This window comes from Oncorhynchus mykiss, chromosome 8, assembly GCF_057628025.1.
Source record: "Oncorhynchus mykiss isolate SJ-2025 chromosome 8, ASM5762802v1, whole genome shotgun sequence".
NCBI lineage: Eukaryota > Metazoa > Chordata > Actinopteri > Salmoniformes > Salmonidae > Oncorhynchus > Oncorhynchus mykiss.
Genome location: NC_143029.1, coordinates 57,469,429 through 57,484,645, shown reverse-complemented (window position 1 = coordinate 57,484,645; position 15,217 = coordinate 57,469,429). Strand labels below are relative to the sequence as shown.

General features: G+C 42.1%; 1 protein-coding gene across 1 annotated transcript; it reads right to left on the bottom strand.

Moving 5' to 3' along the window:
- Positions 1-52: 52 nt before the first annotated feature.
- frrs1a (ferric chelate reductase 1a) lies at positions 53-14,112 on the bottom strand. The gene is made up of 16 exons (XM_090182066.1): positions 13,924-14,112; positions 12,749-12,947; positions 12,278-12,417; positions 12,034-12,128; positions 11,748-11,895; positions 9,951-10,133; positions 9,758-9,856; positions 8,808-8,955; positions 7,428-7,541; positions 7,081-7,196; positions 6,913-6,999; positions 6,310-6,407; positions 5,908-5,966; positions 5,110-5,253; positions 2,173-2,252; positions 53-1,774 (listed from the first exon to the last, which is right to left on the bottom strand). The coding sequence occupies exons 1-16, from the start codon at positions 13,930-13,932 to the stop codon at positions 1,682-1,684; spliced, it is 1,812 nt and encodes a 603-aa protein (XP_090038192.1). The 5' UTR covers positions 13,933-14,112; the 3' UTR covers positions 53-1,681.
- Positions 14,113-15,217: the final 1,105 nt, after the last annotated feature.

The following is a 15,217-nucleotide window of genomic DNA, read 5'->3' as shown; positions in this document are numbered from 1 at the left end:
GATTGGGAAGCTAGCTGTAAATCCAATAAAATGTACAGCCACAGGAAGGGAGTTACATTTGGAAAGTTATTTATTTAACAATATTATACTACAGGATAATTTCTGTTTTGGAAACATAAAATGAACAAAGTGAATGTAATTATTCATTAACATTGTGGGAATGAATTGTGCATTCTCCCTTACATATATTCAGCAACACTTTGCAGATAAAATGTAATGTAATAAACATGAACTCATGGGACAAGGCTGTATCGAGTATTGAAATGCATTACACACTCAGTGGACAGTTTAGGTACACCCATCTAGTACCGAGTCAGACCCCCCTTTGCATCCAGAACGCCTGAATTCTACAAGGTGTCAAACGTTCCACAGGGATGTTGGTCCATGCTGACATGAAGGCATCAGAGTTAATGTAGATTGGATGGCGGTACATTCATGCTGCGAACAGCCCGTGCCATCTCATCCCAAAGATGCTCTATTGAGTTTGTTCCTGACCAATGTTCAGATACCAATTGAGCAACAACTGCCACAGCGTATCAAGGGACCTAACACATGGCAGGAAAACATTCCCTACACCAGCCTGTACCGATGACACCTAGGCAGGATGGGTCCATGGACTCTGCTACTTATGCCAAATCCTGTCTGCCATTAGCATGACACAACAGGAACCGGGATTCTTCAGACCAGGCAATATTTTTTCCACTCGTCAATTGTCCAGTGTTGGTGATCACGTGCCCAATGAAGAGTTGTTTATAGCTGAAAGGAGTGGTGGTCTGCAGCAATAGCCCATCCGTGACAAGGATAGCCGAGTTTTGCGTTCCGAGATTCCATTCTGCACACCACTGTTGTACTGCGCCATGGTTTGTCTCCCACCTGTTAGCTTGCACAATTCTTGCCATTCTCCTTAGACCTTACATCAACGAGCTGTTTCCGCCTACAGGACTGCCACTGACTGGATGTTTGTTTGTCGCCCCCATCGCGGCAAACCCTAGACACGTGTGTGTGTGTGTACAGCCCAGGAGGGCAGCCATTTCTGAGATACTGGTTCCAGTGCGCCGGGCACTGACAATCATACCACGCTCAGGTCACTCGTTTCGCCTATTCGAATGTTCAGGCGAACAGTAACTGAATGCCTCGATGCCACAGGAGGTTGGTGGGACCTTAATTGGGGAGGACAGGTTCGTGGTAATGGCTGGAGGCATTAGTGGAACGGTATCAAATGCGTCAAACATGGCTTCCATGTGTTTGATACCATTCCAGTCGCTCGGTTCAGGCCATTATTATTACGAGCCGTCCTCCCCACAGCAGCCTCCTGTGCTCGATGCCTGTCTGCTTGCTTTACAGTATATACACACTAAGCCACGGCCACGTGAACGGGACGGTATACCTAATAAACTGGCTGCTGAGTGTACAACTGCATTTCCTGAGAAGTTGGGATAAGAACATTCGTGCAAAATCAATAGTGCAGAAATACTTTTGATGTGCGTGTGAAATGGATAATCTATCCAGTATTTTTTTGTATATATATATATTCCCTATCATTCCATTTATAGCTTTAGATCTGGTTCAGTGGTTTGATCTGCCTGTGGCCTGGATCTGAATAAGAATCAGGATCCTCCATCTTTCCTCCACCAGACAGTGAGTTGTCATGTACCATGGAATGGCCCTTCTCACAGATTCATCACAATCCACTGATGGTGTGAATGAAGCTGATCAGGAACCCACTATTCCCAATAACAAAGGCAAGAAGGGCAACAATTTTGAACCATGCATCCTGTGGGGGGGGAAGAAGAGAGAAAAAACCCCATTATATTAAGTTGTCAAAAGTGCACAATATTATAGACAAATACAAACTGGCATTTTGCACCAATCTGTCATGACAGCCTTAATAGCAAATGAGTAGCTAAAAAACCAGCAGTTGATTTGGTTCTGGGTGCCAAGATTACTTTGGACCAGCAGTTGCTAGTAAATCCCATACATTTACTCCTGAACAATCAAATAGCTTCTACAGGGTCTAAATCAGACAAAGCTGACTTCATAAAAACATGTTCAAGAAAAGTGTTCATCTTAAAACTACATCTGGCTTCAAAGTTGAATTCTTACTGGCCTTCACACTTCAAATTACTTTAAAGCGTCAGAGATAAACCCTTAAATCTGTGCTTATGGCCTTACCCAAGTGCTGTCCTCTGAGTCATCAGCAAGAATCCGTTGCTGATCAGTGTCACTCGCTTTGGAAACAAAGTCACAAAATCCTAAAAACAGGAAAGAAATATTTACCTTGAAGGAATATAGCATATGGGCTATTCACACACACTTTCCGACTGCAATGTATTTAGACTCCTTGACTTTCCACATGTTATATTACAACCTTATAAAATAGTTCTCCCCCTCAAATCTACACACAAAACCCCATAATGGACAAAGCAAAAACACGTTTATACATTCCAAATGTATACAGTATAAAAAAACTGAAACATAATTACAGTACATACGTTCTCAGACCCTTTACTCAGTACTTTGTTGAAGCACCTTTGGCAGCGACTACAGTCTCAAGTCTGCTTTCTTCTGGAAAATGTGAAGTCCAAGATGGACAAAGGGGGTGTTGTTGGGGCTTTTGATACTGTTAACCAAGAGATTCTTATCAAAACTTGTCCAACTTCAACGAAAGCCTAGAATCTTGTTAATCCAACTGCGGTCAGATTTAAAAGGATTTACTGCGAAAGAATACGATGCATTTATCTGAGAACAAAGCCCCATAAAAAGAAAAACTATTTCAACCAGCACAGGCATAACAAAAGCACAAATTACAATGAAATAAATTGTTTACATTTAACAATCTTCCTGTTTGCAATCCCAATGCTCATTGTTACACAATGAATGGTCTTTTGTTTGATAAAATCCATTTTTAATAGCCTAACATGAAACATTGTGAACCACTTGTCGTGAATTCCGTCTCATTCCATTTGACGACACATTCGATGTACATACACACCAAACGTGACTTTATCCAGTCATGTTTGGTTTCATTGCAATCAACTGGTTTGTAACACAACCAAACGTGATGGGTCATTTCTCGGGACGTATCGACTGAAAGAAACCGATTTGAAGACAAGTAATGACATCATTGTGCACCAATGATATGACCGCTGTTTCGTTGATTGACTGTATTTTAACCCAGTGACCACTGATAGTCTTGAAATCTAGCTGGGTAGATCGCCAATGAGCTGAGGTAAACGGCAATATGTAATGTTTGTGTTGGAAGACCAACCCATGTAGTAAACTCCGGCGTAAAGAGGGTCATTCGCCATTGAAGAGTCACACCAGAAGGGAGCCACGCATGTTAAGCACAGCATTATTTTGGTAAAGCGCATCTTCAGCTGTTTATACAGTATATCAAATCAGTATGGTGACTAAGTCAGGGAAAGCTAAATCTAAGTCTAGATACAGATGTACACTATTTTAGAAGAAATTGATTGGGAAAGTGAGACAGATTGGAGGACGATTCATTTAGCGATTCCCAAATGGAGGAATATTTTTTGAACCGAGAGGACATCGTTTTGGACTGGTAAGTTCTCATGCTAATGCCGTTGTTTGAAATGAATATAAAATATGTGATTTCATTTTAGTAGCAATATATAAAAATGTAATGAAATGTGTACAGTACACTTTAGCAGGAGACCTGTCGACAACATCCGGTGATGCTCAGGTACCCTAAAATGCAAATAAACTATAATATCTCATACAAAAAGTAATATGTTCAATAGGAAAGTAAAATGAGTAGTTAGCCGAAAGACTGATATTGTTCCGGTGCCCTCTTCACTAAAACTCAATTCTTGCTCATTTTAAGAAACAAGCCTGAAATCTCGTGGAAGCCATAGAAATTGCAAACTGTGAGCTGGCATTACATAGGAACAATAGCTTTCCATAAGAGCCTGGGGCCTCAAATTCTGGTTGTTTTTCACCTGCCATATCAATTCTGTTACAGTCTCAGACATTATTTTAACAGTTGTAGAAACATAAGTGTTTCCTACATGAATATCCTGGCTTCTGGGCCTGAGTAACAGGAAGTTTACTTTGGGCACGTCAAGAAACTAGACCCTATCCTTTTTGCAAATGCCAAGCGGGCTGTCATGTGCCTTTTACTGAGGAGTGGGTTCTGTCTGGCACTTTATCATAAAGGCTTGATTGGTGGAGTGTTGCAGAGATGGTTGTCCTTCTGGAAGGTTCTCCCATCTCCACAGAAGAAATCTGAAGCTCTGTCAGTGACGATTGGGTTCTTGGTCACCTCCATGACCAAGGCCCTTCCCCCCTGATTGCTCAGTTTGCCAGCTCTAGGAAGAGTCTTGGTGGTTCCAAACTTCTTCCATTTAAGAAGGAGGCCACTGTGTTCTTGGGGACCTTCAATGCTGCAGAAATTGTTTGGTACCCTTCCCCTGATACGTGCCTTGACACAATCCTCTTGGAGCTCTATGGACAATTCCGTCGACCTCATGGCTTGGTTTTTGCTCTGACATACACTGTCAACTGTGGGACCTTATATAGACAGGTCTGCACCTTTCCAAATCATGTCCAATCAATTGAATATACCACAGTTGGACTCCAATCAAGTTGTAGAAACATCAAGGATGATCAATGGAAACAGGATGCACCGGAGCGCAATTTCGCATCTCATAGCAAAGGGTCTCAAGACTACATACATACAGACACAGACATAGACATACAGACAATTTGCCCCATAAAATGTTTTATCCATTTTTGCTTTGTCATTATGGGGTATTGCGTGTAGATTGAGAGGAAAAAACTATGGAATCCATTTTAGAATAAGGCTGTAACGTAAAAAAATATGGAAAAAGTCAAGGGGTCTGAATACTTTCCGAATGCATTGTATAACCTGTTATGAAGTAAATGGGAGGATGTGCATCGTCTTAACTAGATACACACACACTAATCATGTGTGAATAACTGCTCATTTCAAGAACTCAAAAAGTTGACATATAGCAAGGAAGTAATGCATTTGCACATCAAAGTTGGATGAAAGAGTCAACTTGTCACCTATAAAAAGAAAACTTCACTGATGTCACAACTAATGGAGATAAACCGATTCCTTACGTGTTTTAATGTAGCCTTTTTTATGGAGCCCAAGAAGCACCCTCAAGAGAACGACCCATGCCAGGAACCCAGCCAGAACCACCAGGCGCCAGGAGTGAGGCAGGAGCACAGATTGCTGGCCCATCCCCAAAAACATGGCCACCACTGCATCACAACAGGAAGAGTGTATCACATGTTAAAGGATAAGGGTTTTCCCTGACCATGTGACCGGACCAGGAAAACTCAGGGCCCAATGCTGCATTCACATGCTCGTCGGAAGTGGGAAACCTCCCAAAAAGGAAGTTGTAAGTCCGATATGATTGTGTTCAAGTGCTTTAGAAGTCGGAACAATTAGCTAAAAAGTTAGCTAACATTGCTAATAATACAGTAAGCTAGTGTGACAATACTGTCAAACTATCTTAATTATCCACATGGATAAGCTTGTGAAACTGATTGGTCGTCATGTTTTGGTTGAAAAGGTGAGATGTCAGTGGTGAAATGAAACTCAGCCACTCAAGTAAAAACTAATCTTGACATGACTTGAGGGTTGTTCAAGTAAAACGTTATATTTCTGTTAACTCCGACAGCCCGTGAATGCACCACTAGTTATAGATAGGACCCTGAGCTTTTCCTGGTAAAGTCACATGGTCAGGAAAAATTCCTGGCCCAAAACAGGATTTACTCAATGGGAAGTGATCCTCAGCTAGCTACTCAGTAACATTCAATAAGACAAAATTAGGACTTTGTATGTGTTAGGTTATTTAGCGTGACTATCAAATAATGTACTAAAAGAAAAGAATTTCCAGAAGGTTGACTAACCAGCCATAATCTCAGCAACAGTGCCAGCTCCCCAATGCAGCCAATTAAACACCCACCTCCTGCAAAGAAAGAACAGCTCAGTGGTAGGAATACAGGCTAATAATAGAATAACACTTATGTCACAGCCATGGAATGGATAGAGAAAACAAGGGCATCAGAGTCAATATAAATCCAGCCATTACTTGTATGGGTAATGGTGGCACTTCATTTGTTTTTAACCTATGCCATGATCAAAATAATTTGTTAATGTACATATTTTTCAATATCACCAAATGTGTGTATTATAAATTGTTTAGCATGAGGTCTACGTAATAATGTTTACGAGCAGTTTAGCAAAGCATTTCCAGCATTAGAATCTTCCATTGCGGTATGGAGTACAGTTGGTAGTCAATTGGGCTTTACCTGGAGGAGTCAGGGGGAGGTCTGAGAGTGGCCATGATAGGCTGAAGGAGAGCCAGGGCTAGTACAGTACATCCCAGGTAGGGATGGGCCCCAGCATGCTGGAGACAGACACCAGAAAGACAAAACGCTCTGTATTAAACACTAAAGCCCTCAATGCAAGCAAACAACTTTTTTACCCAGACTACCTAAATTGACCTAACTGCTTTCCTTCACTTGAACTCTGCATCCAGCAAATTAGTAGATAAAGCATGTCTGGTTGGAGGGGTGTATGCTGGGCAAAGAACATTCAGAAATCTCTTCCAATACACATTGCCTGTGAGCAGCAGAGGTGAAGCAGTTGCATTCACAGCTCGAGCAAGACATGCATCAGGATTTCTGACTACGTTCCTCCATCGAGTCAGTTTTTTTTTTATATATTTTTTTTAAATAGATTTGGTTGAATCAGTCCATGACAGTTACATTATAGTCAGGCACTCAAAATCTCCTCATCCGACAACAAGATGCAATGCCCTCTGCTGGCTAAACAAGGTTAAGGCAGTGTATAATGTCACAGGTATGAGGCAGAATAAGAGGGATTTTGTGTGCTAATGCTTACTAGCTTACCTTACTCCAACCACCTCTGTAGATGAAGGGAAGAGTGAAGGCCACACAGGTAAGCAGCACTGTTAATATCATCAACCCTCGATGCACCTGGACAAACACAGGACACGTTGATGCTTATCACCTTTAAGCAGTGACATATGTACAGACGACCTTCAGTTTGTCACATACCTGGAACCAAATTCTCTGACCAAACAGTGTTCTCTCTGGCCAATCAGGCTTGAAGTAGCTGGCTAGGAAAGTACCCGTGCTTCCAGCCAACATCCAGGCAATTAACATCAGAACGCCTGATATTACAAAAGAGATAGCAGGTATTACAGATGGGAATCAGACCAACACTTTTAGAGGAGCCATAAGCATTCATAAATCAAGTCGTGAAATGCTGCATGTATCAAATTGTGGACACGTCCGACATGACATATTGAGTTAGTATTGCGCATAGAGCTGAATGTCGGTTTTATGTAGTTACAGAACTCTACATTTGTTTGCCTATAATTTTCAGTCTCCAGTCCACTCACTGTGAAATTTCATGAGAAGTGGTGATCGAGAGCCATTGAGAATCTCTGCTGGGCCGTTGATGACCGACTGCTGTGAGGATATGAGGGGTTGGCGGCCATGCCTGTGCACCTCGCCTCAAAACCATGGTTTGAGAGAGAGACGAGTTAGCAGCAAGTAATTTACAGTAGCTACAGGCTTCTCAAATAGGTAATGTGTCCCCATGAGTGACATACAGAGATCAGTGAAGGCGACATCCCACTGGGAACACTAAGGTTGAATCAATATTGTTTCCATGTCATGTCAATGAAATTAAGTTAAACCAACGTGGAAAAGACATTGAATTGACATCTGTGCTCAGTGGGATATAACGGGGGAGACTCCATCTACATAAATACTGCCTACAATTAAAAGGCTGCACGCTATTGTGTGACAGCATAATTTGAAGTCATTTCAGAGCCAGTGTTAAACTCGTTGCCTCGACCCTCAACCTTATCTATATTGTCACTTATCATTTGTCATAAACAGGTCATTAAGGTGAAAAGTATTTTATTTTTCTTCACAATGCACCTAAAATGATTGAGACATTCTATATACACACAGACTTGATTTGACATTTACTGTCATGGTAGTCAGTTGCGGAAGCGTGGGTGTCATTAAAAATGTGAAAGAAATATTTGTTATGAGACTTTGCCGAGGGCAATAACACCAGCCAACCTCATAAACCACAAAATCCTTGACCTGAGTCGACAGAAAACACTGACATGACATTTTTGTGAGCTAGGCGATAACTAGAGTAAAGTCAGGGAGCTTAGAGCCTAAAGAACCGGATCTGAAGTTGCATTTATATTGTATGATGTAGTGTAAAAGATATGTAGATGTATGCAAAAGACAATCTGCTAATGGATGTAATAAAGGAAACAATTTGCAATACAGCCCTTCCTTGTACAGTAATTAGAGAGCTATTAAAATGTGTGGAAGACCTTTCTAGTACCCCAACACACTACTACAATAAAAACTATCACTGGTCCAATTGAAAGTTTTTTTTTTTTTACTGACATACTTTGTGTCAGCATTCAGCAGTGATCAGCTGGTGGTTGCATAGTAAAGGTGTCACTAGCTCAAATTCTAATTGAGCTGGCACCAGTTGTGAAAATGGGCTGTGCTGGCCCAGGTTTCCCCCGAACCAGCGCGAATTTGAGAATTCCATTTGAACAGCTCGAATTTGGCCCCAATGGAAACAGGGCTTAAGAGGTTTACAATAAAACTATATCACAGGTCCAATCTACACCTGTATGCTCAAATCTGATCAACAAAGGGCAGAATGCAAAAATCATATTGTTGGTAGCCATATTGGACAGGTACAAAACCATACCATGATTGTATATCATATTGCAACTCACCGTTTTCAGCTTCACCGTATGCCATGAACAGGTAGTACTGTGCGTCCAGACTAAACCGGGTCGGGTCCTGTGGGACAAGAACTTGTCGACGAAACCGACACTGAATGACTCCATCCGCCAATCTCCAGGCCACATCTGTAAGAACATTCTATAGGAAAAGGAAATAATGGCATGTCTATAGCCATCTGCCTCTCCTTAACGTTGAGTCCCATGCAGGAAAAGCTTGACTAGAATAGCTTGCTGAACTTGTGTTTGTTGCATTTATGCTAATAAACTACAAAAGAGGGACGCAACATCTTGTTTGCTGAATGTTAACAGCAGCCAATAGAAGTCACCGGTAATTTGAAAGAAGAGCGAACGCACGATGGCGTTAAGCTATAGCAGTCATCTAGTCAAACCCATAACCATTCAATCTTCGTGAAGAGAAGTGAACGCCTTCTGCATCAAACTCGTCCTATATCATTCAAGGATGTCATTAGAATATTGAAGAGAAGGAAATCAAAAAGGTATGTCATTTAACTATTGAAAGCAAGTAAGGAATGAAGCAACAATAGAGAAAGAGGGTAGGATAATATCAGGGGAATGATTATGAAAAGTATATATGCATCAGCCTACTAAACATACAAATAGGCCCCATTATATTTCACATACATATTGGACAATCATTTGGTCTTTTTTGGGCTTGGTCTCATGAAATGTTTTTAATGTAGGGCTCATCAATGTATCGCTCAGGTAGCGTCAGGCTTGAAAGTTCAATCAAAGCGCTAATCAAATCCAGACATAGGCCTATTTATAATGCTTCTGAATGGCGCTTCCGGTTTTGGCGGGAAATACCGGGTTACCTGGGACAAAGGGGATTTATTCTCTGGATGGAACATTTGTAAAATATTGAACCCTAACAGGTAGGTCTATAGGAGAGACAATTCAAGTCATATACTGTGGGGTTTCACCTCAGAGGCCTCCTGTGGGTAGGACCTTCCTTTGACATAAGCTGCGCTCACATCCACCAAGCTGTCATCCCTCACACATAGGTACATGTCATCATCCCCCTATCAACAGAATAAGGAAGGAAGGAAAAGCACACTGTTACAGCCAAATGCTACAGTACCTTATCTAGCAAGTTATCAACCAATGCTAACTTACCATCCATGTGTCATGGGAGAGGGCGAAGGCAATGTAGCCATCTGAGGGCCCACTGAGCTCAAACACCACAGTCTGACCCTTGGGGGCAAACGACAGGAAGAAGCACGATGGATCTTTTTCCGGGTCACATCCCACTGGGTCCAACAGGCAGGACTTCTGTTGGCCACAGCCCACTGAGCTGAACTGAGACAGGAGGAGGATTCAATAAAGGAGACAGTGAGAAACCGACAGTAACGTACACTGTTTATATTTATAATAGAACTGTTATTTGAAGTGTCAAATTAAAGGCTTATTTAATGCATCAAAGTGTTATTTGACGTGCATGTTTTTTGACACGAAAAGACCCAAACAGGGTTCCATAGTATTTCGTGAAGCTAGTAGCAGTGACGCAATTACTGTGTCACTCCGGTAGGCAACCTTAGTGTGTACCGGTGTGCGACTAGTTACGAAAGAGAACGGTTGATTGTGAAGGGCAATGAATTCCATTATCTTGGTGTTAATGGAGTTCGCATTTGAGTTGTCTCGCTGAAATTGTCTTAGTCTTCCAAATGACTGCTCAACTTGACTGCTGCTTGATCCACACAGCAGACACTGGTTTAGGTTAGGAATGCTGTGTTGCACGTGTAGGGCAACATTTTACGTGGCGTCATTACGTCATGTAGGTATACACATCAGCTTTGACATCGTTTTCTTCCACATCGGCATGAAACTAGATATTGGGTCGATACCGATGTTGGCATTTTTGGCTAATATCGGCCGATTCCAATATGTTCCATGATATCGTGCATCCCTAGTTTCTATTGGAGTCCAACTGTGGACAATGTAATTGATTGGACATGATTTGGAAAGGCACACACACACCTGTCTATATAATGTCCCACATATTGACAGTGCAAACCAAGCAATGAAATCTAAGGAATTAGCCATAGCGCTCCAAGACAGGATTTTGTCATGGCACAGATCTGAAGGGTACCAAAACATTTGACAGCCCGCTTGGAGTTTGCCAAATGGCACCTAAAGGACTAAGACCATAAGAAACAAGATTTTGGTCTGATGAGAAGCCAAGATTGAACTCTTTGGCCTGAATGCCAAGCGTCACATCTGGAGGAAACCTGGCACCACCCCTAAGGTGAAGCATGGTGGTGGCAGCATCATGGTGTGGGAATGTTTCAGTGTCAGGGACTGGGAGACTAGTCAGGTTAAGGGAAAAATCAAGGGACCAAAGCAGAGAAATCCTTGATGAAAACCTGCTTCAGAGCGCTCAGAACCCCAGACTGAGGAAAAGGGTCGCCTTCCAACAGGACAATGACCCTAAGCACACAACCAAGACAACGCAGGAGTGGCTTCGGGGACAGGTCTCTGAATGTCCTTGAGTGGCTCAGCCAGAGCCTGGACTTGCGCCTGATCTAAAATCTCTGGAGGGACCTGGAAATAGCCGTGAAGTGATGCTCCCCATCCAACCTGACAGAGCTGGAGGGGGAAACTCCCCAAATACAGATGTGCCAAGCTTGTAGCATCATACCCAAGAAGACTTGAGGCTGTAATCACTGGTGCTTTAACAAGTTACTGGGTAAAGCATCTGAACACTTATGTAAATATGACATTCAGGTGTTTTTTTTTTTAAATACATTTTCTAAAATGTCTAAACCTAAATTTGCTTTGTCATTATGGGGTACTGTATGTACAGTGATGAGGAAAAAAAACAATTTAATACATTTTAGAATAAGGTTGTAACGTAACAAAATGTAGATAGTCTCAAGGGGTATGAATACGTTCCAGATGCACTGTATGACTTACTGGTCTGGGCAACACAGAGGGAGTTGACGTCTTTATGGTAGTGGAAGGTGTGGTGGGTTTAGGTGGGATGGGAGTTACCCCACTCTGAGACACAACAGGACCGGGGATTTTCACCCAGAAAGTCTTGTAATGAGCCACTACGGTCACACTTAATTCAGAAACACAAATGCATTGTTAACTGTACACTCAGGATATATTTTTTTTTGCTGTAGATTGTAAATGACCATAGCATGTCATGGAAATGCGTGTATGAGACAGGGAATGCAGATGGACTCTAAACACTCACAGAAATTTGACAGCGGCGGGTGAGTTTTGGGGAGCTTTCCAGATTACCACGATTTGTGTCTGTCTGGCATCACTTGTGTGACTGACAGCTGAATCCTAAATAGCAAAAAAATTAATAAAAATAACTATAATAAATTGCAAGAAATGGAGAGTATTGAGGCCATGTGTAACCTGAGGTCATTGTAAAGGACTCATTCCGAGTCACATGAAAATAAAGGCATTGGCATAAAGGTAAGTAGGCCTACCGGAGTGTGGCCACATTGCAACAGTTGTGTGGTTTTAGGATTGGTCAGGATGAAGGAGCCGACAGCGGCAGAGTCCGGATTGGATGCATTCCGAGCCTCGAGCAGGAATCCCTCAAAGTATGTTGTTCCAGATATGGTAACTAGGGACATTACAAGACAGTGTAGGAGTGTGCTTCTGTTGGACCCAGAACAAAACTGAATAAAATGCTGATAAAGGGGCAGATGTCTAGTCCTCTGGATTATTCACATCCTCTTTTGATCCTAGCATGTTTCTGTTCAGATTATTGTGCACAGGAGCTTTTGAAAAAAAATCAGACGATGTGAAATGTATTGACAAACCTCTACTTCTGTTTGGAAACACCCTGAAATACCCTGATTACATTGGAGTTAACAATTTAAGAAGCTTTCTATTCCCATCGTCTGAGAATTTCTGAATATATTCCTCTTGTATTAACAAACTGTTATCATTACCTTGGATGTAATCTCCAGAACTGAATTCAGTGACATTGACAGCCAGAGTGTAGGGAGAGTGGGTGGTATTGGGGGCATGGCCATGTTTTGGCATCATACTCCCACAGGCTTCAGTCACTTTTCCATTGGAGAAGGCATCAACTGATGTCAAACAAAGAGTCTGAACTAACAGCTGGATGGTCCATAGCCTCCCACCCATCTAAAAAAAGACCAAATAAAACACTAATAAACACCCTTGAAGGCAAGCACATGTTCAATGGCTATATCAATAACCATTATTACCACCTACAAATGTACCACTTGCAGATACACTACATTACCAAAAGTATGTGGACACCTGCTCGTCAAACATCTTATTCCAAAATCATGGGGGTTAATATGGAGTTGGTCCCCCCTTGGCTGCTATAACAGCCTCCATTCTTCTGTGAAGGCTTGCCACTAGATTTTAGAACATTGCTGTGGGGACTTGTGTCCATTCAACAACAGCACTTGTGAGGTCTGGCACTGATGTTGGGAGATTAGGCCCGCTCACAGTCGATGTTCCAATTCATCCCAAAGGTGTTTGACGGGTTTGAGGTCAGGGCTCTGTGCAAGCCAGTCAAGTTATCCCACACCGATCTCAACAAAACATTTCTGTATGGACCTCGCTTTGTGCACAGGGGCATTGTCATGCTGAAACAGGAAATGGCCTTCCCCAAACTGTTGCAACAAAGTTGGAAGCACAGAAACGTCTAGAATGTCATTGTAGGCTGTTGCGTTAAGATTTCCCTTCAATGGAACTAAAGGGCCTAGACCGAAAAATGAAAAACAGCCCCAGACCATTATTACTCCTCCACCAAACCTTACAGTTGGCACTATGCATTGGGGTAGGTACCGTTCCTGTCAGCAATGGGTGTGGCTAAAATAGCCGAATCCACTAATTTGAAGGGGTGTCCGTATACTTTTGCATATATAGTGTATTTCTCAGTTAGGCTCTTGAACGTGCCACATGCTAAGACAGTGAAAGTTAACAGACATAGCATTGAGCAAACCAATGAAAAATACTATTCGAGCAGTAAGCTTTAAGTAATCCAAATAAAGCATGTGGTCATTTCAAACCAATGGAAAACAGTATGGGAACTGACGAACTAGGACAAAAGACAGTTTAAAGGACATATCTCGGCCCATGTACTCACCTCCAGCATACTTTACTGCTTGCGAAAAGGATAGTATGCGTTTTATTGCCTGAGCAAGGCTTTTTAAAGTTTATGCCCTGGGCGGTTCTTCCTCCAATGTGGGCTTGCCTTGTATGGGAAGAGGCATGGCTTACATAGTGTGAGTACCGGTCTCTTTAACTAACATTCCACTTGCCACTCCTTGTCATTGCCAAAGAGAAGGGCTTTTCTGCAATCTCAATGTTCAAGTTATGTGCTGGATTTAGAGCAGAGTTGCTCATTGGTTGTTGGAAATTGTGACGACCCTCCCACTCTGTCTGCCGAATTCTTTCTCTTTGCTCTTGTTTTCCTTAATAGGATGTCGGTGGGTGGAGCCGGGAGGGTCGTCAGTGAAATGGGACACACCTGGGCCCGGGTGTGTCCCAGGATAAATACACCTCTTCCCCATTCATTGAGGGTAACAGCTTCACCACAGCAGATGAATCGGCTACAGATAGTCCAAAACATGACAATAAAAATGGCTTACAGACTACTAAGATACATCAGCAATCACTACGTTAACAGCATATCTGGGCTGACATCAATCAACAATAGAGAGTCAATCATTGGCCAGAAGTTCATCAACAGAGCCACTCACAACCCATCACTGAAAGGGAGCCGTGGGACAGACCAAATGGACCACAGATACACATGTCCATAATGCTAAAACTGACCTAGAAGGGAGGAAAGGGGAGAAAGGAGAAAAAAATATATATCTAAAAAAATTCAGGAAAAATAATAATTTTTTTTAAAGGAAAAAGTAAACTTTTTTATTTTTTTAAATGCAATCAATTGTGTGTATATGAAAGTGTGTAGATATATGTGAATGCACTCCTTAGCTCCCCCACCCCTCTCCTCCTGCACAGTTGTGAGCTATAATTTTAATGATGTTTTTTATTTTTTTTATTATTATTATTTAAAAACAATAAATATTTTTTAAAGTAAACACCACAAACTCATGTCGGGAAAAGAAAAAGGTGAAACTAATCTACGCCCGTTCTGATAAAAACCTTAGGGCATCTAGCCTCGGGGGATGCCTTGCTTGACCACACCCTCCTTCCTTGCTCCTGGCCTGCCCTGCCTCTTCCACCAATCCATTTGTTTCTTATGGACAGAAAAGAGCAGAAGCTCTGAGCTGTCTGATCAGGTCCGTTGTTTACTGAGCATTGAGGAGACTCTCTCCATGCAGACAGATTTTGGTTGTGGAATTTTTGTGGCGTTTTTGTGGCTGTTTTTGGTTATTTGTGGTTGTTTGCGTTGGCACCTTTCAACACCC

Bases quoted from the DNA above. Each gene is read 5' to 3' on its own strand.
- frrs1a (XM_090182066.1), bottom strand. The intron at 10,134-11,747 runs GTAAGTCATACA...CTCCTGTCTCAG, and splicing joins CCTCTGTGTTGCCCAGACCA to TTCAGCTCAGTGGGCTGTGG. The intron at 1,775-2,172 runs GTAAGGCCATAA...CCCCCCCCACAG, and splicing joins ACTCAGAGGACAGCACTTGG to GATGCATGGTTCAAAATTGT.